Genomic DNA, 27,573 nt, shown 5'->3' with positions numbered 1-27,573 from the left:
CCTATTCTCTTGCCTTCTCGCAGCTTAGCCCTAGGCCATGTGACAACAAGTTCATCGGTCACTTGGTCTAGGTCTATTGAAGTCAATGGGGCTGAGCTGCGATACCAAGCACAGCCACTATACAATGTACGGCACCGTGCTTGGTGAGCTGAGAGAAGGCCACAGCCTACTGCCAGTGCCAGTGCCTTCTCAAACAGCTGATCGGCGGGAGTCCTGAATGTCGCACCCCCACCAATCAGATACTGATCAGCTATCCAGAGGATAGGTCATCAGTAGAAAAGTCTCGCAAAACCCCTTTAACTTTTGCAAGAAAAAAATTTGGATTTTAAAAATAAAATAAAATGACTGTACATACTGTATAACAAAGTGAGGAAGATCAATGTTCCTTGCATTTATGTTAATATAATGTTTCACTTCTAGAAGGTCTTAGAATATGGATCCTTATGGCCAGGTGAAATAAGTCATTGCAACCTCCTGCATCTGTCCAGTGCCTCCACATGTGTGTGATTTTGGTCTTGGGCATAATGAGCAGGTCTCAGGGAGATGTGGCTGCAGCAGTGTGCTGATTCATAGCTGACTGCTATGTAGCTTGCTGGGTAAACACTTGAGGGATCTACAGGTGTCTGCTGAGTCCTCCTTTGTGCTGTGCCTTGGGACTGTCTGTGAGCACTCCTTCTGCCTCCCCTCCCTTGGAGTGTGCAGACTGTACACACAGGAGGTGGAGGAGGAGGAGGAGGGATCCAGAGAGGCTCTTTTCCTGTTTCATTTGAAACACAAGGCTTTGCTGCCTCACCGGCTGGGTTGCCAAGTTCCCCACTGCTGCTGCTGTCCTTTCTTAGCAGATCGTGAAAGTATAAGCCCCTCTGAAGATGCACTGACTTCACTGCCCTACCTCCCAGCTTGCACCATGAAGCTTCCAGGATAGACCCTACTGCATCCCTGAGACTAGAGGGGACCCAGAACTCTGCTGCATATCTAAGACCAGAGGGGACCAAGGACTCTGCCGCATCTCTAAGACCAGAGGGGACCCAGGACTCTGCTGCATCCTTAAGACCACAGAGGACTCAGGGTCCTGCTGCATCCCTTACTGTAGAGTGGACCCCAGGATTCTGTTGGATACTTAAGAGACTACAGGAGACCGTGGACCCTGCTGCATCCCTAGGACCAGAGAGGACCCCAGGACTCTCCTACATCCTTGAAACCAGTCACCAGAGGTATCCTAGGACTGTGGCAGCTGAATTCCGAAACTTGATATGACCCCATAACTTTGCCTTCTTCAGCCCTGCTTGTAGTGAAGCTCCCAGGACTTTTGGATATAGATCTGAGTTTGTTGTCTGGGTCTTTCATGACAAGGAGCATCTATTCTGCACTGGATCTGTCCCACTTTCTTTGTGTTGCTTAAGATTTGGAAGTCAGGGTTTGGATATATGCCCTTCTAATGATCTCTGGCTCTTGTTATTTAGGAGGGTACTTCAAGGATTTGTGCCAGGAATGCAAATTAACGGCACTGTCCTGAAAGTAACAATAGGGCACTTGTGACCCACTATCCCAGTTTTTTGTGGATATCCCACTATTTAACAATACCCATAAAATTGTGATTTACACTGCAGCTGAGCTCTGTCTTCTTCTAATGTCTGGTTGAAGGACCTGATGGTGGGCGGCTAAGGTTACTTGGATTTACACTGGATTCCTGAAAACAATTTTTAAAGCAACTGGTATTAAACAGCTTGTGTAATGCCCTTTCATCAGAGGATAGTGCAGCCCACTAAGCTGTGTAGGCTGGGTACAAGTGATGGGCAACTACCAAGAGATGGTCCAACGTTGGCGTTCACCTCACTGCAAGAAGTCAGTGTTCATTCTATGGTGAGAATCATCCACCAGCTGTCTGATCTTTCTCGCTATGCTGAGGACATCTTCACCAACATTCAGGGGCAAGCAATTATCCTAGGTGAGCGCAGTAGCCACCTGCATCGCCGCCTGGCATCGCTTCACCAGACTGTCTCCCACCTGGACCATAGGAAGGTGCCAGTCCGTAAGTAAACTTAGCCTTTGTATCTTTCACCTCTTTTACTCAGGTTACTTAGGTGCAAAGACTGAAGATTGTTTCTTATCTTCTGTGGAATGAATCAGTGAATTTATGTGACAATGTTGCATTGTCACGTAATATTATGGTGCAACTATTGTCATTAATACCATCATTGCTGATATAATTATCATTGTTATTAAATTTGCAAGCACAAATCTCATGTTAAAAGAATTATTCTTACTCGGCCCATCCCTGTCAACACTGTCAATCATATAATTATGTCCTTATGCACCTCATGAAGTGCACACCCATTTTCAAGCACATCCAGTTCTAGACTATTTTTAATGACTGCTCGCCCTGCTATCAATATAAGTTTTACATACTTGACAATTACATGTGTTCACCTAGATTATAATACACGTGACTGACACATACAGCTCTACATAGGTAGTGAAGCCATAAAAAGTTTAGGCACTTACACAACAAGAAACTCATTTGTGGTGGTGGCCTAAGAGAAACCTGTGCAAACTGTCAAGACATCCAAGCATGGTTGCTAAGGCCACAGTCAACATCAATGGCCTTGTGGTCTCTGCCAACTTTGCCACTTAAGAAAACAGAATGGACATATATACATGTGTACAGTGTAATGTCATTACCAGTAACGTGGGTTGTATGTATCAGGTACAGCTTTAGTAACTGAGCCCATGAACTTCAAACTACACCTTGGCTCCTGGACGGTTGGCCATCTGTAAGCAACCAATTCATCTTATTCTTGCAACATCTCATTTTACAAACCCTATCTGGCACCTGGGTTTATTATTTATTATCATTTCTAAATATTTTTCAGTATTTGTTGTTCTTATTATGCTGCAGCTTTGCTTTGGGAAAGTGATTATTTTGATACACAGTACAGTTATGTATCTTCTCACACACGATTACTATCGTTCTCAAGGTCGACCATCAGGTTTTTTCGAATACAGTACTTGTGGGTGTCTTTTTTAATGTGTAGATTTCCATGTTGATGTGGTTATATTAGGGAACTGTTTAGATGGCATTTCCCTAGTATAAAGTTAGACTGGGAACGCTACCTTTAGCAGCAGGAGTTTGCCTGTCTCTCAGATTGTTTTTACCTCTGAGGCGTGGGTGTATATAGTGTATACTGATAATACACTATATGTAAGGACCTGCTGTTTATGCATTTATTGTATTCTCATAGGTTATCAAAAGGTGACGCTACACTGCGCTGCTGTGCTGTAACATTTTCACCCTGGGACTGGGTGAGGTTCACTGGAAATCTAAAAGTCATTATCCTTTCAAAGAGGGATGAAACTTGCCAGCATAGTGGTGGAAACCCAGCGACATGCCAGCAATAGCTGAAATAGCAGGACCATGTTTTGGTAGACTGTTTACTTCGTATCATCTTCTCAGATACATTTTTGACATTGCTGAGTAAATAAGTGGCATACTTTTGAATGGGGTCATACACTTGACTGTGGGGCAGAAAATTTGGTAAAAAGCATGCCACATGACGTCTAAGGCATATTTAAAGATGTATTCAACACAATGAGGCAGATATTTTAAGATGCTGTGACTAAAGTAGGACCAGACATAAAGTTGACAGTCATGACTAGAACGTCGCTAGGAGGTTCAAATTCTGGCGCACCCACTTACGATATATGGCACAACGAGCGTGAGCCAAAGATTCTGACCCAAATAAAGTAAGATTCTAAGCGCACATACATTAGTATATCTCCCCCCATTATGCCAACTTGCTTCATACACTAATCCAAGTAGCAGCAAGAGGACATTGATGTATATAAGACCTCGTATATATGCCACATGGATGAATAGGTATCTATAGATCCTATAGGGAGATTTATTAAGACTGCTCCAGGACAGAGTGTGCCATATCCCCTGAGAAGACACTGGGCAGGCTAGTGAACAGCACCAGGAAAGCAGCTGTAAATCAGTTTCATTTCCTGGGACCGGTAAATTGTGTCCCCATTTTTATGGCAGGACTTAAAGTTGTCAGGCCTTCAGAAATATGGTGTTTGTATGAGCAATACAAGGGGTTGTCCCGTGTCGTCAGCCAGTGATTTGTTAAGCGACCGTTTCTTGCCATTTCCTCTGTGTTGATAGTGGACCAGGGAATTAAAACCACCAGGGACCCATTACAGGGACATCAAAATGGTGGCATCAGGGTGGGGGAGAGGGGAAGGTTGGTGAAGTTACCCATTCTGCCCGTTTTATCCCGACTGATAAGCCTTTTAAAGGGAATCTGTCACCAGTGACCTACCTATCCAGCTGTTTGCATAGACACATGTGCTTCACCTGATTCTTTTATTGATCTGAGTTATGATACTATTCCTTAATATGCAAATAAGACCTTTGGTGCAACGAGGGTGGCACCGTTACTCTTGTCGTTACTATGCACGTTCCAGTGGTCAGCCCCTCCATCTCTGCTTTCATTGACAGGGCCAGGCAGTGGCAAAGCAGCCAGGGAGGGTCTGACCACAGAAAGGACCGCAGCTTGAGTGCAACAAGCTTATTGCACCTAAGGCCTAATTTGCAATTAAAATATTTAGTAAATACTTGTTTTCTTCATAGAATAACAAATCTGGATCATATTTTCTTGTGAATAATATGAATACATTGAAAACTGGATGTTACCGATCCCCTTGTGAAAGTTGTACATCCCTACACAGTAACGGTCTCAGCGACTGGCCTGGGAACACATAGTAGTCAATTTATTTATATGTTTCTGATAGGAATTACAGAAGAACAGCACAGCACGAAGTTCTATGAAAAGATGTTCCAGAATGGTTATTTCATGTGGAATACAAGTATTTACTAAAGATGCTTTCACACTTGCGTTGTTGGATTCCGGCAGGCAGTTCCCTTCCCGGAACTGCCTGCCGGATCTGGAAATCTGTATGCAAACGGATAGCATTTGTTTCCGGATCCTATTGATCCGTCTGACAAATGCATTGAAACACCGGATCCGTCTCTCTGGTGTCGTCCGGAAAAACGGATCCGGTATTTATTTTTTTCACATTTTTTTCTGGAACACTTGGTACCGGATCTGGCATTAATGCATTTCTGCCAAGTGTTCTGGAATTTTGGCCGGAGAAAATACCGCAGCATGCTGCAGTATTTTCTCTGGCCAAATACCGTAAGAGTGATTGAACTGAAGACATCCTGATGCATCCTGAACGGAATCCTCCCCATTCAGAATACATTAGGATAAAACTGAAGCGTGACACAACAAGGCAACCATGGGCGTAACTATAGCCATAGCACTTGCTGTGGGGCCCAGATTATTTTAAATTTTTTTTTTTGGGGGGGGGATCAGGTGCATGAACATTATACCATTTTTGAGGGGGATAACAATATTTTTCTATTATGGTGCTATTATACATACTTTTAAATATTGCTATTTATGCCGATGTTTTAATTTTCTTACACTAGGTGGAGGGGGGCCCATCTTGTTTTGCTATAGGACCCTATGATGGAAGCCATAGTTAAACCCCTGATGGAAACCATGTGAGGTAGCCATGTGATAAAAGATATGTGATAGTGTGATGGCCGCTCTAATAATCAAGTGTTTCTCAGAAGAGGTGATGACACAATATCAGAAGTGGAAGTTTACACACATGTGGTTTCCAGGAATTCATACATACTATTCAGAATTCATGCACGCCGCCCCATACACACATATGTACTTCTATGGTGCCTTTGCTGGGCCAGAACGGCTAGCCTTAATCTTGAGGGACTATATGGCTTGTCACTGTAACCAGCACAAGTTCAAAGCTGACATTGCCATTGTTGTGCATATAGCAAGGTGTGGTTACATGTAAAAAGCAGCTGACACCACAATTCTGCAAGGTCCTCCGAGTGTCAGATGGGCGCTGCCGGCAGAAAGCTTAACCAGCATACCTTGACCACAGGACCCCTCTTATGGAAAGTCTAGAATTTCGATGAATGTATTTTCACAGGTGCAGGAAATTATCCCAGCTCCATAAAAGATTGGGATAACACGTGAAGAATGTAGCTATGGAAGAAAGGCAGATAAATATCCTCAGCATGTGTATTAGAAAAATAAACTCTAGCTGTGGAATAGGAGGAGGGCTTGCTGCATGCCTTGTATGATCCCCTACCAGGATGTGCCTGGCCGGGTTTGGAGGACAGTCTTCTCTGTGTAGGAGGGTATGGTCTCCATGTATTAATCACTGATTAATTATAGTTCTTTGAAAAGACTTCAATCTTAGAAGTTTCACCACTTCAAACAGGAGGAACAGAAGGAGCAGCCAAATTAACTTCTGAAGGGCCCTGTATGGCAAACTCACTGTAGTGTGGAGTATTGTGGGCCGGGAAGAGGGGTTTTAAATTACTTCCCATCAGCCAATATTCCAGCCGAGATTCAGCTTTTCTGACATGTTCTGTAAAGCTCTACAGACGCCTGTCAGTCCCTGCTCCAGTGGAGCTTTCATTGTAATGGACGTATATTCTGTACACTGATTAATTAAAGGGGTTTTCCGGGATTTTAATATTGATGATGTATCCTCAGGATAGGTCATCAATTTCAGATAGGCAGGGGTCAAACACCCAGCACCCCTGCCGATCAGCTAGTTTAAGAGAAGGCCACGCTCTGTCCGAGCACAGCCTTCCCTTCATTGTATACCTGCTCGCCATCGACAGCGGTGAGCAGGTGTAATTACAAGATGGCCCATTCACATCAATGGGACCGCTCCTTCCTATACACTTGAATAATACAGAGCCGTCCCATAGAAGTGAAAGCTGTGATATCGACGTCGAGCAGGTAAACAATAAAAGGAAGGCTGTACTCGCATGGAGCGCGACCTTCTCTTCAACCAGCTGATTGGCAGGGGTGTCGGACCCCCACCGATCTGATATTGATAACCTTTCCTCAGGATAGATCATCAATATTAAAGTTCTGTAGCATCTGATCGGTGGGGGTCTGAAACCCAGTACCGCCACCGATCAGCTGTTTGAGAAGGCAGCCGCGCTGGCAGTAGCACCGCAGCCGTCTTGCTGTTTCCCACAGGCCCAGTGACGTCACGACTAGTATCATCACATTTGCAGGTTATGCACTATATATTCCTTGTGTCCCATAAAAAGACAGAGGTCAATTTTACCCATGAGGAACGGGAGTTATATTTTTACAGAAGACATGGCTTTGAGGGTGTTGAGACATAAACATCCTTCTATTGGAATGAATAAGTATCAGAACAATGATGGACATAACTGGAGATTAGGCACAAGTAATCAATGTTACATAGAAGTCTAATGGGATATGCGGTCAGTATTGTGGTCAGTATTTTCACTCTCGTCGGGAGGATTTATTGCTTTAGAATGAAGTGACCCAGTGGCAGTAATTTCATTGATTTAGTGCAGCAGCTGAAATGTCCATCCTTGCATTTGTTTACCCCAAGTCACCTCTGTCCCTTTGGAACAATCTCTTGATAATTGGTCCCTTTGTTGCTTTTGTCAGCTTTCTACAGTCTGAAGGTTGTAACATCTGTGACCTTAACGGTCACTTACATCCGTCCAGAAGGCCAGTTGAACCATGATGACTTAACTTTATGATCTGTTGGACATTAGAACCTTGTTATCTTGAGTTTATTTTGTGTATACTATCCTTTTTCTAAAAATCGAAAATCTCTGCAAGGAGAATCGGTTCCTTCTGAGAAACAATCCATCTTCATAAGTCGTCTTAACTACAGCACCTTACACTGTATACTGAACTAACTTGTGGTCTCGAGATCTAGGGAAACTTTTCCTTGTTGCACATGCCCCCCACCCTTGCAATGCATTTTAAAAGGCACTGTTGTATTGAGTCTTACTAAAGTTTTAATGTTCTACAAATACAATTTTCAAGAAAGGCTATGGGTGAGAATCCAGTATGCCAATAAAGCTTTTCATGGTACAACTGAAAAATGAAAATTCAGTTAGTTTCAAACCAGCCCATAGAAGCCTATACTGCCTGGTCATTTGTATAAAGAAATACTCCATCTGCTTAATCCTGGGTTGTTTATGGGGCTGCAATATACTGGTGGCAGAAGATAGGCCGAGAAGCAGCACTGTGTGTAGTAAGATCAGTTTTCCACTGCTTGGTACCCACTATACCCTACTCTACTCGCCTCTGCTTGATTTTGGTACTGGGAGCTTGTTTTCCACGCTGGTTTTGGTACCTCCTCACTCTGGCTGGTAGCAGTACAGTAACAATTTTTTCAGACCAATCTCCGGTCAGCAGTGTGGACACGTGACCTTCATGTTACTGGTTTGGCTCACGTGGATCCTCTTCAGATGTGATACCAAAGAAGTACCAGGTACTATCTACACTTTTGGTCTAGTGGAAAAACAGAAAAACACGGGTAGAGTTGGGTAGCACCGAGCCGGTTCCATTCATGGCAAAAGAGGCTTAACATGTTTATAGGCCCGGGCCTAACTCTACTCCATGACAAGATATGAAATGCTTTACATCAGCCTGTTATATCATTTCCCACAAGAAAGTCATTTAAATTTGACACATTCCTAATCCAGTTGAATACAAAACATATAAAAAAGAACAAGAACCCTCTGTCCTGTTGTGGAACATGTTTGTTAACATGAGAAGTGTTGGACGCGATGGTCGCCTGCAGCAGATGTTTGTTCTAGTACTAAGAGAGGGAATGAAATATCCAGGTGCTAACAGCTGCTCTGTGACCTTGGAGCGTGCAGGAGTGCTACAATCCCAGGCTGTCCATGTGTGATCTTAATGGGGGAGACGAGAACGCCTCAGTTTACCACTTTACCTCTAAAAGCCGCATAGCGGCATTCATGTCACTGTTATATGTCCCTAAACAATACACAGGAGTTAAGTGACATCACAAAAATGTTCCTTTTTGTGGATTATCTATCTATCTTTGTTGCACATCCCCCCCCCCCCACTTGTAATCTAACTATCTATCTATCTATCTATCTATCTCATATCTATCTATCTATCTATCTCTGTCTATATCTATCTATCTATCTATCTATCTCATATCTATCCACACAAATGTCATAAGTTCACTTTTTACAGGTGGCATTATGAATATGATTTATCAGTTATGATTTTTTTCTATATTTAAGGGCCTTCAGATTTTTACTTTCTTTTTTTGTTTTCTAGATAGAATGGCACGACATGCTGCCTAATTCAAAGAGCAGCCAAAATCTGATGGACAAGCTAACACAAGGGTGAGCATATCCTAGAGCTGGCTATACACTTCAGCTACCTGTCTCTCCGGATCCTCACAGACAGGAATGCTCGGCTGAACGCACATATCTTCTGATTAGGGAGGTGGAAGTAAGCTGTTGTCAGATACTACCTTACCTCGGAACAAAAGGATTGGGCGTGCCAAAATCCAACTGCCCAGTCATTCTTTCCTCTGAGATCTGCTGTTGGGGGAGAATGGAGAGGTCCACAATCAGGTTCCATTTTCCAAAGGAGCTGTCCAAAATGAAATGTGGAATCTGATTGGTCGCTATGGGCAACTAAGCCAGTTCTACTTTACATCAGTTCGATAAATGACCCCATAGATGTTCAACCATTCCTGTCAAAATGAGCAGTTTTGGCTGATGTAATATAATGTGCATTACATTGTTAGCTGAACCCACCAGGAACAGTCTAATGTGTATGAGGCGCTGCTGACCCCTCCTGACAGATGTATTGGGGCTTTTATGGGAAATGTCTTATGACAGCCCTGGGCAGTTTATACAATCCCCATTCACTTCAGCAGGGCGACCCCCTATTATATCACCGTAGAGGAGAGACTTCCTGACATTTGGTATCATAGAGGTCCTAGACATTAGACCCCACTGTTGCCACTTTTGTGATATGTCTCATTGCCACTACCTAAGCGTATTGATTCGGAAAACCACCTTAATTACTGTTCCTCTAATATATCAAAGGGATGGGGGATTTTGTTACGCATTTTTACATTTTGGAAGCATAATTGGCTGTTAAACCAGTGTGGCTCTTACAATATAAGGATAATCTGTGTATTTGACTCGATTTCCGAGTTTTGCAAGGAAAGGACTAATTGGGCGCTTGTTATATGACTTCAGCGAGCCCTGTGCAGCCGGAAGGGGGCAAAGGTTTATTGCACGCTGTAGGGGCATACATCATAGAAATGAAAGGGTCTGGCTCCGGTTTTGTTCATCAGCTGCTTCCGGTTGGTTCATTTCCTTGGCTTTGTTTGTAGAGCCGCGCTCCGCACAAATCCTGCTCCATGGAGAGGGGTTTCATCTTGTCGCCCCACAGTATATATATATATATATATATAACATGGCAAAAATCACAGTCCTATAACACAGGGTTTACAATGAACTCAAACTATCCAAGCTTAGTTTATCTTCCTGTTTGATTTGATGGATTTTATATGATATATCTGGAATGAAGACTTAAAGGGATTTTCTGGGAAAGCATAAACGGGATTTATGGCGGTTTCTCTGCTTTCATGTAAATAATGCTTAATCCTCATAAAGTGAAACATCTGCAGCTTTCTAATATACTTTGATGTTTCACTTCCTTACCTTTTTCAAGATCTAGGTTTGCTGTCAGTGAATGCAAACCAGAAGCTGTACATACCTCAGATGACACAACGTAATTGATCGCTGCGTTTTATTTAGGCCTCATGCACACGACTGTATTTTTCATTCGCATTGGTTACGGACAGCACTCTGACCTGTTCATTTCTATGGAGCCATACAAACACATCCGTATTTTTTGCAGATCCGTGTGGCCACAAATCATAGAATATGTCCTATTCTGGTCCATATTGCAGACAAGAATAGTGCATTCTCTAGATGGAAGTGAGCGATATGCGGAATGCAAACTTAAGGTATCTGTATTTTGTGGAGCTGTGGTTTGCGGACTGAAAGGCGGACACGGCTGTGTGCATGAAGCCTTAGTCTGAATGGTCCGGATCCGTTCCGCAGACCCATTCATTTTCAATGGGGCCGGAAAAGATGCGGACAGCACACAGTGTGCTCTCCGCATCCGCATTTCCGTTCCGCGGCCCCGAACTTCCTGTCTGCGGCTCCACAAAAAATAGAACATGTCCTAATCTTATAGAATAGGCGTTTTCTATTATAGTGCCGGCCATGTGCACATGGCCGATGTCAGTGTTTTGCGGATCCGCAAAACAATTACGGACAAGTGAATGGACCCTTATTCGAATGAACCTGTGATAAAAGGATGGATTCATGTTGTCTGGGCGTGCTGGGCTGAAGCAAGCGTGTCTTATTAGACGGAAATATAGCACGATAATATCTTAAAATGCTGGCTAACATTCTGCTTTTGAAAACTGACTTTAGGCTGTAAATGTTCAAACTTGCAACCTGTTGACAAGAACAAACAAGTACTTGGTAATGTTGCTTGTGTGTATTCGGAATTTTTTATTCCTGTATCCCTGACAAACCCTATTGACTTATATCAGGGTCCTAAAAGAGGACCTGTCATTTCTCCTTCTATTTATAATGGGCATCCTTTCTTTATGCGCCATGTTCCTCTATTATTCCTCCTAGATATAGATGAGTAAATTGACAACTGGGTTTCACTAGTTGGAGACGTGACCATGAACAGTCTGACACTGTCCAATCAGTGCTGACAAGGCCAGACAACATAGGGACACACCCCTTTGACTAGAGGAATGGTACCACCCAGTTGTCAATTTATTAATACATTTCTAGGAGGAATAACATAGAAACAGCACAATGTAGAGTTGTAAAACAAAAACATGATGCAGAATTAGTATTTTATGAAGAAAATACAATTATATACTAAAAAAAGTCATGTCGACAGCGCTAACAGGTCCTATTTTATATACTGTTTTCTGTTATTTTGGACAGTAAGAATAGAGCTGTAGAATGTGATATTTTTGCCCCAAATATGACAATGTAAAAAGAGTCTACGCTGCATTTAAAGGAGTTCTCTGGCCTTGGAGCAGACACTCCCTGGGGTCTTCTCCTGTTCCTCTGACCATTAAGAACCCCACTCACCTGGTCACAACGCCATGTCATAGCAGTCATGTACCGTTCAGACCGCTGAGGTCTGTGATTGGCTCATGTGGATCGGCTCCAAGGGCCAGTCCAGCATGATACCAGAAGCTCTTGGTTGTTACCCAGCTTTCCCTGATACAGATCTAATAAGAAAAAAGTGTATTCCATGAAATTAAATGAATAACAGCAGATACCTGGCACGTATTCACCTGGAAGTATGAGTTTGGCTTTGCATTACACAGTTTGTTACACTCTCGCTATCTGAGTGGCACACAATAGAAACTCTGCAGTATATTTTCGGAAAGAATGTTGTGGGATTGACGGTAACCTTGGTTCTCATGCACAGCGGGCTAGGATGGCGTTCATAGCAAGTAACACTGTGGAAATCTGTGCGGCTACATGGCTCGTCCCCAAAATATTCGCTCATATTCAGTGGAAGGGCCCCCAAAACCACCCCCAGAGCGGAATGGAGGCGGAACGGAGCCAAACTTATGCATTCTGAACGGATCCTTTTCCATTCAGAATGCATTAGGGGAAAACTGATCCGTTTTGGACCACTTGTAAGAGCCCTAAACGGATCTCACACACGGAAACCAAAACGCCAGTGTGAAAGTAGCCTAAAACAAGCCTAAGGCTAGGTTCATATAACCAGCGTGTCGGACATCAATGTCACCGTATGGACCCTATCTGATTCTGATTATGCCTCAGTAAGATGTGGCAGTGTCATATGTAAGTATGTATGGTGAGAACATGGGGACTCATGACCCTTTATTACAAATGTAGCAAAGCTGGGTTTGTCATTTGACACCACCGCAGGTAATAGTTGTCAGTTATCTGTGCACAAGGAAAATTCATCTCTGCTGTATAGACAGTCACTGGTGTCGTTATTCCCTTTCATTTAGGGCCGTTTTGTCACTTCAGCCTAGCATCTGCTTAGCCTTTTGCCACTCAGACCTGGCATGGGTATTGACAGCAGATGGGTGTCAGTGAAGGGAAAGCGCAGCTGGACTTGTGTAGAACTCAGCAGGACGGCGCAAGCTGCAGCTTTTGTTCTGTGTGAATTGGGGAGGATTAAGAAGAAAAAAAAAAGAAAAATCATCATAACTAAGCATGTGCCCTGAAAGGAGCTGCACAGAGAGGAACAAAGCCTGGGCTGGGACGTGTATGCCTCTGGGGACATGTTTCTTAACACGGCTGAGTCACAGGACAGGCACAGTCCATTCATCCTGTACACAGCAGCAGGACACGCAGACCATGAGATGCTGATAGAGTCAGTCAGGTTTAAGCATTGTTATGTCACCACTTAAACACTAGAAAAGAGCCCAAAAGGAATGTAAAAGAATTAAGCAGCATAGCACTGATGGTGTTTAGAGATGCCATACGCGGAGACTGGGGTCTGTATATATTAGTAGCTATCCCAATTGTATTATAGCTCTATATCTAGTATATGGAGAAACTTAAGAATACTTATGACCCATAGGAAGCTATATGTCCCATATATCATATTGTATATTACAGGACTGGACCGGTAGCCAATGTGCCTAGGAATTTTCTGCTGGTCCCTCACTTTTTGATGGTTATCAAACTGATCCAGCTTGCCACACCCATTAGATGTATATGCAGTAATATGTAGACCTGGGGGTATCTGCAATTGTTGTTTTATTGTATATGGTTATGTATTGTATTGTAATTTTATAATTTGGCCGCAAGAACCAGTGAAGAATATATGGTTGGCAGGAACAAGGCTAACCATTCTGTTCCTCGCCTCTTGGTAGGAGTGGGCTGGTCCTGCTTCCTGCGAGAAGGGTGAGCTCTAGAGCAGTCTTGAAGAGGAGAGGAGAGGAAGCACACTGCAGAGCTCCTTCTTCAGAGAAGTCAACTTTATGCTGCATCAAGCAAATATTTGAGAGACCAGACAGCAGAGTGAACAGCTGTTCCAGACACTGCTGTAAGGTGAGGGACTACACTTCAGACACCCATCACCCAAGATTAGGCCAGTTAATGCTCAAGTTTAGACCTGGTAGTGGAAATCTACACCCACAAGTGTTACGTTGCAGCCAGTAAAAAGAGACTGTTATACGTTCACCTCTGGCCTCATTCTTCAAACTACATTTCCACTGTACTGATCCCCAGGGAGCAATGCCCTGAGGGCGTACACCATGACACAACACTTCATCAGAGCCACTACCACTCTCATCCTCTGCACCAGTTCCTCAGGGATTTGCTGCATATATAGCCCAAAGCAACAATTTTGCTTGGATTGGAGGACCATCTAATGTGTGTGGGGACCTCCTGACTCCAGTGGCAGATATTGATGAAGATAGTGATTGGCATAATGGATTATATGGGATACGTTGGGGCCAGAGAAGTCTGGTAGCAACTTTCTCCCCTCTCCCCATTCAGAAAACATGGAGGCTCAGGTAGACATGTGTATTGGGCAAGTCAGATCAGATAGCTGTTGGCAGAACAAGCATTTGGTGATAGGTATATTGTGTGTGGTCAGCCTATTTGACTTTTAAAGTCTAGAGTACTGTTACATACAATCACAGAGCAGTTAACTCTGCTGTTTTGGTGCAATGGGCAACTTATATATAGTATGTATGTTGTCTCCGCGGCTATGGGTTTCCTTCCACTCCCCAAAAAAATACTGATAGTAACATCTGACTTTCTATGGAAGTGATCCTAACATCTGTGTGGGGAAAAGTGACCATATGACAGGTATGACAGTACACTACAGGGCAAGTGGCCAACCTCTGCCATTTTCATCAGATTCTGCCATTTTCATTATTTTCTAGCCAGTATCACAAAATTCATAATTTAGATTTGCAGTGCAGAAATAACAGCAGCTTGTAGCCACTAAGCACTTTATGTGAAAGGTATAGTAAAATACTCACCTGGCTTCCTTGATACTTCTGGTCTCCATGATATCGCTATTAGGATTATTTTTTTCTAGGACTTTCCAGGCACCAAACCCATTTTATTTGATAATTTATCTCCTTAACGGTTTTTGGATCCCGTCCTCCTGACTGATGTTTTGTAGTCTTTGTACTGTTGACAAGATTGAGTTGATGGAGCGTTTGAAGGGATTAAGATTTTCCTCTAGGTATTAACTTCCCAGTGTAAAAAGGAATAAAGGAGTATCGGAGAGAAAGGTGATAAGCAAACATGTTGAGCGCTTCCACTTGACTAAGCAATTGCAGCATTTTCTTTGTTGTCTCAGTTTTTAGTCTAGAAGTCATAGGTCGGCTGGCATGATTATTGCCTGGCACTGCCATTTATTTTACAGTCAGTAGCATGTCAAATGATGGCAGGTCTTAGCAGTTACTTGATGAAATCAGAAGCTGGGAAAATCAAAGGGATTGTTGTGTAGACACAAACAGACCACATATAGGTGCTGATAGCGGACATTTATAAGTTGAGTTTGAATGTTGACTATGATCATGCACACAGTTATATAAGCACTTGTGTTGCATAGATCTAGAATACAGTGCCTATAGACTACAATAGAAATATGGGAGGCACAAATGGTGGAAAAAGTGCTTGTCCTCTTAACTATAGGGGAGTACATGTAAAGTTGCATGAGCCACTTAGCAGGCAGTATCTGTAGTGCTTTTGAGTGCAAGATGTGTGGTGTATACTGTTGGATGAAAGGATCATCATCTGAGGAATAATGTAGGAGTTGGTTGAATGGAGAGGAGTTACATTTGGGAATGTGATAGACCACCCAAAAGAGATGTGTTTTTAGGGAGCACCTAAAACTCTGGTTGTTGGGTGTTAACCTAACCGGGGGTAGTGCATTCTACAGAACTGATGCAATTTGAGATAAGTCTTGAAAACGGGAATGAGAGCATCAGATTATGGAGGAGTGGAGAGTATGGGTAGGGTGGTAGACAGATGAGTAAGGAAATATAGGGGGTGCAGTACTGAGGAGAGCTTTGTGTGAGAGTTAGAAGTTTAAATTGGATTCTATACTCTATGGGTAAAAAGTGCCGTGACTGGCACAGAGTGGAGTCCTCGGAGTAGTGGACACATAGATGAGCCTGACTGTTGCATTCTGGATAGACTGGAGAGGGGAGAGTTTAGTGACGGGAAGACCGAATAGTGATGAGGTAAAGTAATAAAGATGAGAATGGATCAGGGTGGGTTCTGGAGATGTTTCTGGAGTACAGGTTGCATGAACGGTCAACTGACTGAATATAGGGAGTGAAGGAAAGATCAGTGTCATCAGTGACATAACACAGAGACAGCGAGCATGCTGCCTAGGAGTTATGGTAGTACCATACACTGAAAAGGAAAGATCTGATTTAGGTAGGGTTGTAGATGGAGATAACACGAGAAGCTCAATCTTTATAAAAAAAACAAGTTTCAGATAGAGAGGGGACATGGTGTTAGTGGACAGACAATCACTGGAGTTTTGTTAGTAATGCAGAGGTGAGGTCATGAAATTAAGAATACATTTGGCTCTATAGAGATAGTGCTAAAGCAAAATCTGCTGATAGTTTGTACAATTAGGTGCTATGTAGAGATAAAAGAGGAGAAAACCTAGGCCTGGACCCTGAGGAACTCTATCACAAGAGAAAGAGGAGAAAAGTAGAGCCAGTAAATATATTTTATTTATTTTGCAAACTCCATGTCCTTGGTCAGATTTGAACCTGGTACCCCGATGCTAACCATTGACCCACCGTAAATGATACAGTGAAAGAGTGGTCTGACAGGCAGTGAGAAAACCAAGAGAGGGCAATGTCCTTCAGGCCAGTCAATTGAAGCATGCAGAGTTGGTGATCTACACTACAGTAGAAAATGCTGTAGAGTCACCCAGAAGAATGAGTAGAGATAGTAAAGGGATTGGGTAGATTTTTGACAAGGGAGGTGCTGGATCATGGTCCATTTGTCAGCCACAGGCAAGGCTGGGAAGTAAATCAGAATTAAGAGCAATTTTGCAGATGTTATCACTGACTCATCATGTACTTTTGGTGCAGATGAGTTGAAGATATGCTGTGAAGTGAACAGGTGCTACTCAATATGATCCCTATTCTGTAATACAGAACCCCTCATGCCTCTCATTCCTCTGTTTGGCCATAAAACACACATTTACAGTCTGGCGTGATTCAAGGAGGAACTATCTAGGTTGTAAGTGTCAATATGTCAAGAACATGTCTTGTAGTTAGATCCCTCAGGTAAAAAGAGCATTATAAGCTGATGAGTTTGGTTTTATGGAGTTAAATCTTTGTGTAACATGCCCTAAAATCAAAGAACTCATTGAAAAGCTTTCGTTAGCCTTTTCTTTTAATCTTTTCCGAGAGGAAAACGCTGTTTATTTTGTCTCACTGTGCAATTGGATGGGCTCTTTGTTAGAAGTCAACTACAGTAGATGAATGTGTAATAACTAAGGCTAAGTGATTCTACAAATGACTTTTCAACAAGAACCTTGAAACAAAAGAGACGAGTATTTTGCCTTTGATTGTTCGGTTAATAAAAGTTAACAGACAGGCTGGTTGACAGCTTGATGTTTCATATGTGAATATAAATCTTCCCACCAATTTCCTTATACTGCCTGAGTGGACGTTTTACAGTATTACAAAAGTATTGTAAACCATTCAATGTACAGCCATATTCTTCAGTGTACACACATAGATGTAGCACTTGACACTTGGGTCATTAGCTCATACAAGTCCAACTTACTCCCTCCCCCCAACATCAACCATGGAAAAGTATCCTTTAAAGTACACCGTGACTTCTTCATTTTCACATACTTTACACTAAATTATGTTACTGCTGACTTATAACGTTCCACTAGAACGGGGGCATATAATAGTATGTGATTGAGACAACTAAATGCATGTACAAGTCACTTAAATTGTTAAGTTTGCTTTCATTGATATTATATAGCATATATTACCACCATTGCCCCAGTAGTGGACGTACAAGCTTGACATATACTGTTTGAAACATTGCCTGATATGCAATCCATTCTCAAGGTGGTGAATTCCTAATAAAATTAAATGTATACAAGTATATTATCAAGGGTCTAACAAGTAAACATAGGCACCATTACATTTTTTTTTAAAGTCTTGGCAAAGTTCAGGCACACATAAACACGTACATATATACTATGCATGCAGAAACCCACACTGGTGAAGTTATTCCAAGATCCTCCTAGAACTACAGTGCAGAGCAAAAGATGCAGGAACGTTTAGTTTAAGACTGAATTCTAAAGCATCTGATGACGCTTTGGGTACTTGAATCACCTCCTGGTTCATCATAACGTAGTGACAGTTGCAGATATGACACTGCGATGGATGGAGCTACATGTTATGGTGGTTCAGAGCAATCACTGCTGAGCAGTTTGGGAAGGTCTGTGTTTAATGATCTGCCATATCAATGGCTAAGCTCTCCCTATGCCAGCAAAGAAGATTATATTATCTTGATCCTGTAACTGTATTACTACGAAACTAAGGAGACCTGGTTAATATGAGGCTTAGAGATAAGCATGGGAAACCATGTTATATAAGATAGTCAATATTGAATGTATACACTGCTGTAATAACATACTGAGCTTTTTTTCTGTTTGGATTTTTTACAAGAATTTACCCTGGCCACCAAGTAGGCACTGGGAAACGTAAATGTGGCCTTGTGGTGTGGAGAGAAGGTTACAGTGCAGATTGACCTCTCTTCACTCATTTCTTATCTACAATTTTCTATTTCCAAACAGTGGTAAACCACAGTGCTGAAAATTACAGCTTCTGCGGATATTCTTTTGCAAGAATATCTGAGCTAATGGTTATATTTTAGAAGTTCAGAATTGCTTGTTGTTACAGCGGCAGCCTCTGGCTGCTCTGCCTACCTCTCCTGGCGGCATGGAGCCACCTCATGCTGTCCTCCTCTCCTCGGTGGGTCCATGAAAGTGTTTGCTCTCCTCCTCTGCCTGTAGGGCACACTCCATCCCTCTGACTACCCAGCATGCGTGTTTTGAATTTTCAGCAGTCAATGGCTGGAAAACTTGGGGTACTTTAGGCACCTATCCCTGTGGGAAGGTGCCTGAGCAATAGGTTTCCTAGCTTGCCCGTATCCTGTGATGATGTGCTGCTTCTGTTGTCTGCCCATGTACAGACTTTCTGCCCATTTCCTGGATTGTGACCTTCCACTGCCTGACCTGACCTGTGCCTGTCCTCCATATTGACCCTTCCCTGCCTGCCCAAACTTTGGATCATTTTCTGTATAGCACATACTCTGCCTGCCCTGACTTTGGCCTGTCACTGACTACGATTGTGCCTGTCCACTCTGTGCTCTGCACCAGTGTCTCTGACCCCCCATGGGTCGGCTGTCAATCACACAGAGACTACACCAGACAGACCAGTACTGCTTTTCAGCCATCAACCAACTTCTATCTAATGTGTATGGCCACCTTTACATATCTAAACTAAAAAAGCTACAATTTATGGGGGAATTGTGTGAAGTGTTCTTTCCTCCACCAGTAGTCTACAACTAACAAGTAACTGTTGTGTGGTTTGAGTGGCTGGAGTAACAGTGGAAAGGTTGGACTGGGCAGAGTAACTTTATGGAGTGGACAGAGTAACTGTGTGGATTGCTTGGAGTGAGTAAAGATAGTAAACATTACACTAACCAATTGATTGATGAAATTAAAAAAGTGCACATGGCAAGCTTGATAGAGTAAGAAATGCATTTCAACTTTTATTTATTTATATAGCACATTTAATTGCAATGTTGTTGCCCAAAGTGCTTCACAGTTACATTAAAACATACATTTATTAAAACATTAGCAGCTGATTTGTGTAGGTGTGCTTGAAAATGAGGGAGTGGTGGCAGTTTAGAAATCATGTCCTGATTTTTCAGCTCACACACTGGCTGGCTGCTCACACACCTGGGTTCCTATGGCAACTCACTCTACAGCAATGGCAGAGCAGAGCGGTTAAAAACAAACTGCTCCACCTTGCTCACTTCACTTGTGGTTGCCATCTTCAAATGGTTGTAGTTTAAAAATTATAAATCCTACAGTGAAGAACTTTATATTGTGAGAATCAAAAGACCCAGACCTACATTTTGATGCATAGTATGTCTCTGAAATATTAAAAATGAAGGCACAGTCGCAGTTTAGAAATTGCCCTTCAAATTTGAGGTGGCTAGAGTGTAGTTTCAATGAATGTCATTGGGCAGCTTGAGTTGCAAACAAATGGTCATATTGTGAAAACGATCAGGACTATGGCTTAGCCGTGGGTATTTTTAGTGGCAGCAGGGATAGCTGAGCGTTTTGATATACGATTTGTGTAGGTGGGCTTGAAAATGAGGGAGTGGTGGCAGTTTAGAAATCATGTCCTGATTTTTCAGCTCCCACTCTAGCTTTTGTCAGCTCCCACTCTAGTTAAGTGTTCTTGCATGGCAAGACCACTTACTGTTCTCTCACATATACAGGTCCTTCTAAAAAAAGTTCATTATTTTCTGTAATGTACTGATAAACATTAGACTTTCATATATTTTAGATTCATTACACAGCAACTGAAGTAGTTCAAGCCTTTTATTGTTTTAATATTGATTATTTTGGCATACAGCTAATGAAAACCCAAAATTCCTATCTAAAAAAATTAGCATATCATGAAAAGGTTCTCTAAACCAGCTATTAACCTAATCATCTGAATCAACTAATTAACTCTAAACACCTGCAAAAGATTCCTGAGGCTTTTAAAAACTCCCAGCCTGGTTCATTACTCAAAACTGCAATCATGGGTAAGACTGCCGACCTGACTGCTGTCCAGAAGGCCATCATTGACACCCTCAAGCAAGAGGGTAAGAAACAGAAAGAAATTTCTGAACGAATAGGCTGTTCCCAGAGTGCTGTATCAAGGCACCTCAGTGGGAAGTCTGTGGGAAGGAAAAAGTGTGGCAGAAAACGCTGCACAACGAGAAGAGGTGACCGGACCCTGAGGAAGATTGTGGAAAAGGACCGATTCCAGATCTTGGGGGACCTGCGGAAGCAGTGGACTGAGTCTGGAGTAGAAACATCCAGAGCCACCGTGTACAGGCGTGTGCAGGAAATGGGCTACAGGTGCCGCATTCCCCAGGTCAAGCCACTTTTGAACCAGAAACAGTGGCAGAAGCGCCTGACCTGGGCTACAGAGAAGCAGCACTGGACTGTTGCTCAGTGGTCCAAAGTACTTTTTTTGGATGAAAGCAAATTTTGCATGTCATTCGGAAATCAAGGTGCCAGAGTCTCGAGGAAGATTGGGAAGAGGGAAATGCCAAAATGCCTGAAGTCCAGTGTCAAGTACCCACAGTCAGTGATGGTCTGGGGTGCCATGTCAGCTGCTGGTGTTGATCCACTGTGTTTTATCAAGGGCAGGGTCAATGCAGCTAGCTATCAGGAGATTTTGGAGCACTTCATGCTTCCATCTGCTGAAAAGCTTTATGGAGATGAAGATTTCATTTTTCAGCACGACCTGGCACCTGCTCACAGTGCCAAAACCACTGGTAAATGGTTTACTGACCATGGTATTACTGTGCTCAATTGGCCTGCCAACTCTCCTGACCTGAACCCCATAGAGAATCTGTGGGATATTGGGAAGAGAAAGTTGAGAGACGCAAGACCCAACACTCTGGATGAGCTTAAGGCCGCTATCGAAGCATCCTGGGCCTCCATAACACCTCAGCAGTGCCACAGGCTGATTGCCTTCATGCCACGCCGCATTGAAGCAGTCATTTCTGCAAAAGGATTCCCGACCAAGTATTGAGTGCATAACTGAACATAATTATTTGAAGGTTGACTTTTTTGGTATTAAAAACACTTTTCTTTTATTGGTCGGATGAAATATGCTATTTTTTTTAGATAGGAAATTTGGGTTTTCATGAGCTGTATGCCAAAATCATCAATATTAAAACAATAAAAGGCTTGAATTACTTCAGTTGGTGTGTAATGAATCTAAAATATATGAAAGTCTAATGTTTATCAGTACATTACAGAAAATAATGAACTTTATCACAATATGCTAATTTTTTTAGAAGGACCTGTATATTCTTATTATTATAGCCAAATGTACCACCCTAACTCCTAACATAGACAGTAATATAGCGAAATGTGCGGATTGTTCCAGATTAGTGTGCTATTACTTTGTGGAATGTTTCGACGAATGGTTCACGAAATATCAGCGTTTTTTGTGGCGAAATTGGTTCCTATAGGAATGAATAGTGGAATGTTCAAAACTAGAGTGGGAGCTGACAAAAGCTAGAGTGTGAGCTGAAAAATCAGGACATGATTTCTAAACTGCTACCACGCTCTCATTTTCAAGCCCACCTACACAAATCAAGCCCACATATCAAAACGTTCAGCTATCCCTGCTGCCACTAAAGATGTCCACGGCTAAGCCATAGTCCTGATAGCTTTCACAATATGAGCATTTGCTAGCAACTCACGCTGCCCATTGACATTCATTGAAACTCCACTGTAGCTACCTCAAATTTGAAGGGCAATTTCTAAACTGCGACTGTGCCTTCATTTTTATATTTCAGAGAGATACTATGCATCGAAATGTAGGTCTGGGTCTTGTGATTCTCACAATATAAAGCTCTTCGCTGTTGGATGTATAATTTTTAAACTACAACCGTTTGAAGATGGCAACCGCCAATGAAGTGACCTCTCTTTACTGCTGGGACGGGGTGTGCTTTCTATTGCTGTGTCTGTACAGAAGTCTGAGGGGCTCTTGTCGCTATAGGAACAGAGGTGGGAAGGGATGTCATGTGACTACTCCTCTGAAGATGCTTGCTGCAATGCATGCTGGGATATTTACTTTCACTTTACAGCTGCTCCGCCCACACAGCCTGTCTGAGGAAGCTCCTCAGGGGAACATGTCATGGTGAACAGATTAGAAAAATTACATATAGCCAGCACATTTAGCATGGTATAAATACTTCATAGTTTGCAAAACGTTCCACAAAGTAATAGCACACCAATCGGAAACAATCCGCACGTTTCGGTATATTACTGTCTATGTAGTGTAAAAACTGTGGGAGGAGTTAGGGTGGTAAATTTGGCTATAATAATAAGAATATATATGTGTGCCATGCAAGAACACTTAATTAGAATGTAGCATAACATCACTCTTATCATACAGGGAGTGCAGAATTATTAGGCAAATGAGTATTTTGACCACATCATCCTCTTTATGCATGTTGTCTTACTCCAAGCTGTATAGGCTCGAAAGCCTACTACCAATTAAGCATATTAGGTGATGTGCATCTCTGTAATGAGAAGGGGTGTGGTCTAATGACATCAACACCCTATATCAGGTGTGCATAATTATTAGGCAACTTCCTTTCCTTTGGCAAAATGGGTCAAAAGAAGGACTTGACAGGCTCAGAAAAGTAAAAAATAGTGAGATATCTTGCAGAGGGATGCAGCACTCTTAAAATTGCAAAGCTTCTGAAGCGTGATCATCGAACAATCAAGCGTTTCATTCAAAATAGTCAACAGGGTCGCAAGAAGCGTGTGGAAAAACTAAGGTGCAAAATAACTGCCCATGAACTGAGAAAAGTCAAGCGTGCAGCTGCCAAGATGCCACTTGCCACCAGTTTGGCCATATTTCAGAGCTGCAACATCACTGGAGTGCCCAAAAGCACAAGGTGTGCAATACTCAGAGACATGGCCAAGGTAAGAAAGGCTGAAAGACGACCACCACTGAACAAGACACACAAGCTGAAACATCAAGACTGGGCCAAGAAATATCTCAAGACTGATTTTTCTAAGGTTTTATGGACTGATGAAATGAGAGTGAGTCTTGATGGGCCAGATGGATGGGCCCGTGGCTGGATTGGTAAAGGGCAGAGAGCTCCAGTCCGACTCAGACGCCAGCAAGGTGGAGGTGGAGTACTGGTTTGGGCTGGTATCATCAAAGATGAGCTTGTGGGGCCTTTTCGGGTTGAGGATGGAGTCAAGCTCAACTCCCAGTCCTACTGCCAGTTTCTGGAAGACACCTTCTTCAAGCAGTGGTACAGGAAGAAGTCTGCATCCTTCAAGAAAAACATGATTTTCATGCAGGACAATGCTCCATCACACGCGTCCAAGTACTCCACAGCGTGGCTGTCAAGAAAGGGTATAAAAGAAGAAAATCTAATGACATGGCCTCCTTGTTCACCTGATCTGAACCCCATTGAGAACCTGTGGTCCATCATCAAATGTGAGATTTACAAGGAGGGAAAACAGTACACCTCTCTGAACAGTGTCTGGGAGGCTGTGGTTGCTGCTGCACGCAATGTTGATGGTGAACAGATCAAAACACTGACAGAATCCATGGATGGCAGGCTTTTGAGTGTCCTTGCAAAGAAAGGTGGCTATATTGGTCACTGATTTGTTTTTGTTTTGTTTTTGAATGTCAGAAATGTATATTTGTGAATGTTAAGATGTTATATTGGTTTCACTGGTAAAAATAAATAATTGAAATGGGTATATATTTGTTTTTTGTTAAGTTGCCTAATAATTATGCACAGTAATAGTCACCTGCACACACAGATATCCCCCTAAAATAGCTAAAACTAAAAACAAACTAAAAACTACTTCCAAAAATATTCAGCTTTGATATTAATGAGTTTTTTGGGTTCATTGAGAACATAGTTGTTGTTCAATAATAAAATTAATCCTCAAAAATACAACTTGCCTAATAATTCTGCACTCCCTGTATAAGGTCATTTGTAATGATCTTGTTAGAAGTATTGAAAGATTAGGAGATATATATATATATATATATATATATATATATACGTATATATATATATAGTCAAGTAAATTGAAGTCTTTCAATGTCTGTTTGTATAATGTGATACTGTAGGCTCTTTCACGTGTAAGTAAATCACAGAAGCATGCTGTCCATCGTCACCACAGATAGCACATGCACCCTGTGACTGTAATGTGCACCCTTTCTAAACCACAAAAAAAAATTCTATTTTGTCTGTGATTACGTATTACTTGTGCACATTAAAGTCTGTGGGTGCATGAAAACCACAGGCACAACACGAATGTCATCCATGTTTGGTCCGTGGTTCTCACAGACCATCTGTAGAAGATACTCTGAAAATTAATTTAGCAGATGTCATCGCAGACGTTGACATGTGCATTAGGCATAATAAAGATGTTTTGGAAAGTCTGATTTTTATTATACATATTTTATAGACTAACGTTGTAAAGACACACTTGAGGAATGAAACTGTAAATCTATCAGTATGATTGAACCAATTCTCTGCTCACACGACATTTGGGTTCTAGTGATCTACATATCTTATGTGGCCATGAACTAATTTCAAAAATTCTTTTATTCATAATTTCTCATAATAAATAATGTAATGTAAATAAAATAAAGGGTAACAATAGGAGCTTAAAGGGGTTTTTCAGTAAAATATTGCAGTTTTAAACCTAATAAAGTGGAACACTCTGCATTGCTATACAGTATATTGTGTGCCATGGATCCTTGACATGAAGAACCCTACTGCAGAGCACCCACAACTAAACCGGTGTATGGCGCCTTTTCTTTTTGACTTTAAGGTGTCCATACGCCTTTAATCTTGTCAGCCGAATGCCCTTTCGTCCAACAGCAATCTCTCCCGACTGCTCCATACACAAAGACATTCAGCTCGGCCAAGCATGGATGTGTTTTCAATGGGGAGAAAGGAGAAAGCTCTACAAGACACCTCTGGGGCAACTTATCTTCTGGGAGAATAAAGAGGATGGACATTGAAATTCAATAAGCTCGATCCTTCACTCCCCTAACATCATCTGTCGGGAGAGGGACAGAATATTGTTGGTCAGCCCTACTGAAAACAGAGGTTTCAGCTAACAACATGTGTATGGGGCCTTTAGATTTGGGCTGGCCTCCTTTTTGGAGGTGTCCCAATCACATTGTGTATGTTTCACATATTGTTCAGGCTGACAGGGAAGAATCTCATGCTTGCTCATATTCATGTGAGTCAAAACTCCTGCATGTGTCTAAATATGTTTCTGTCTGGCTTTGTCACCAGGTCTTGATTGATATAGGTACTATACATTGGAGTCCAGAGCAAGGTGTCTAGAACTCTGTTGGCTCAGTTTTCAGCTTTCTTCTTTATCTGACTAGCATTAAGTCATGTGTAAACATCAGGTTCAGAAATGGATTTGTTCTCCTTTAAGAGGACAGGAATAAAAGAAGACATTGTTTTTGACTCAGCATTCCTGGGCTGGGCTGCCGCCCGGAGCGAGTTGTTTAGTGTGGTACTTCTTGGTGTTTGGGTGTCCAACTGCGTCTGCTTTCTGTGCAGTCATTTTGGAGAGGCGCTTGGTAGTTAATTGAAATAAAGGACAAATTAAAATGCTCTGCACATCACAGGGACTGCTGGCAGGAAGACTGTGGGAAAAATATTAGTTCTGCGCCTTGTCATATGGTTCACATTATGAGTTCTATACTACTAGAACATACTACAGGGTTTTACTTTTTTTTTATTTGTGGACTGTTGGCTGTATCATCTGTTCTATTTTACAGAATACTCTGCTCCTGGAACAAGCTCCTAATGATAAGATATAGGGAAGCTTCAGCTTCTCTCGCTCCGTCTACTCTCATAAAAACAATCCCTTTTTAAATTGCCAGGATTCACATGAAAAGACTACGCATGTGATAGTTATGAATACGGCAAGTGGACATTGGTGGTCTTCATGAGAGAACCTGAATCAATGTGAAACTTGGTAAGATATATGGTAAATTATGGAACCGTACGTTCTATCTATTATCTATCTAATATATATATATATATATATATATATATATTTATATTATCTATCTATCCATCCATCTATCTTTCTATTATCTATCTATCTCATATCTATATATATATATCATATATCATAACTTTCTATCTACAAAGGGAAGCAGCACTCCAGTACAACAAGGATGTTTATTCACCCAATGTCAGACAGCAACATTTCAGCTGCTCAGTTCAGCTTGAAAACGACTGCATTGAGCAGCTGAAATGTTGCTGTCGGACATTGGGTGAATAAACATCCTTGTTGTTCTGTAGTGCTGCTTCCCTTTGTTCGTTTGTGGACTGGTGATAGTTTGAGGAATCTGATCTCTCTGGAGGCTTACACCCATGATCCGTTTCAAAAGCCAGAATGCTGCTTCATCATATCTATCTATCTATCTATCTATCTATCTATCTATCTATCTATCTATCTATCTATCTATCTACCCAATATCTGTCTCACATCTATTATCTATCTATCTATCTATCTATCTATCCATCCATCCAATATCTGTCTCACATCTATCTAATATCTATCTATCTATCTATCTATCTATCTATCATCTACAGTCGGGTCCATAAATATTGGGACATCAACACAATTCTAACATTTTTGGCTCTATACACCACCACAATAAATTTTAAATGAAACAAACAAGATGTGCTGTAACTGCAGACTGTCAGCTTTAATTTGAGGGTATTTACATCCAAGTCAGGTGAACGGTGTAGGAATTACA

At 42.0% G+C, this 27,573-nt stretch overlaps 1 protein-coding gene across 1 annotated transcript in view; it reads left to right on the top strand.

Annotated features, from left to right (window-relative positions):
- The first annotated feature begins 760 nt into the window (after positions 1-760).
- NHSL1 (NHS like 1) overlaps positions 761-27,573 on the top strand; it is a 224,376-nt gene continuing 197,563 nt past the window's right edge. The window contains exon 1 of the mRNA XM_044289299.1: positions 761-2,032. Coding sequence (XP_044145234.1) covers positions 1,735-2,032 — 298 coding nt within the window. The 5' untranslated portion in view covers positions 761-1,734. The remainder of the gene's footprint in view (positions 2,033-27,573) is intronic.

This window comes from Bufo gargarizans, chromosome 4 (assembly GCF_014858855.1).
Source record: "Bufo gargarizans isolate SCDJY-AF-19 chromosome 4, ASM1485885v1, whole genome shotgun sequence".
NCBI classification, from domain to species: domain Eukaryota; kingdom Metazoa; phylum Chordata; class Amphibia; order Anura; family Bufonidae; genus Bufo; species Bufo gargarizans.
This window is presented reverse-complemented; position numbering and strand designations above follow the sequence as displayed.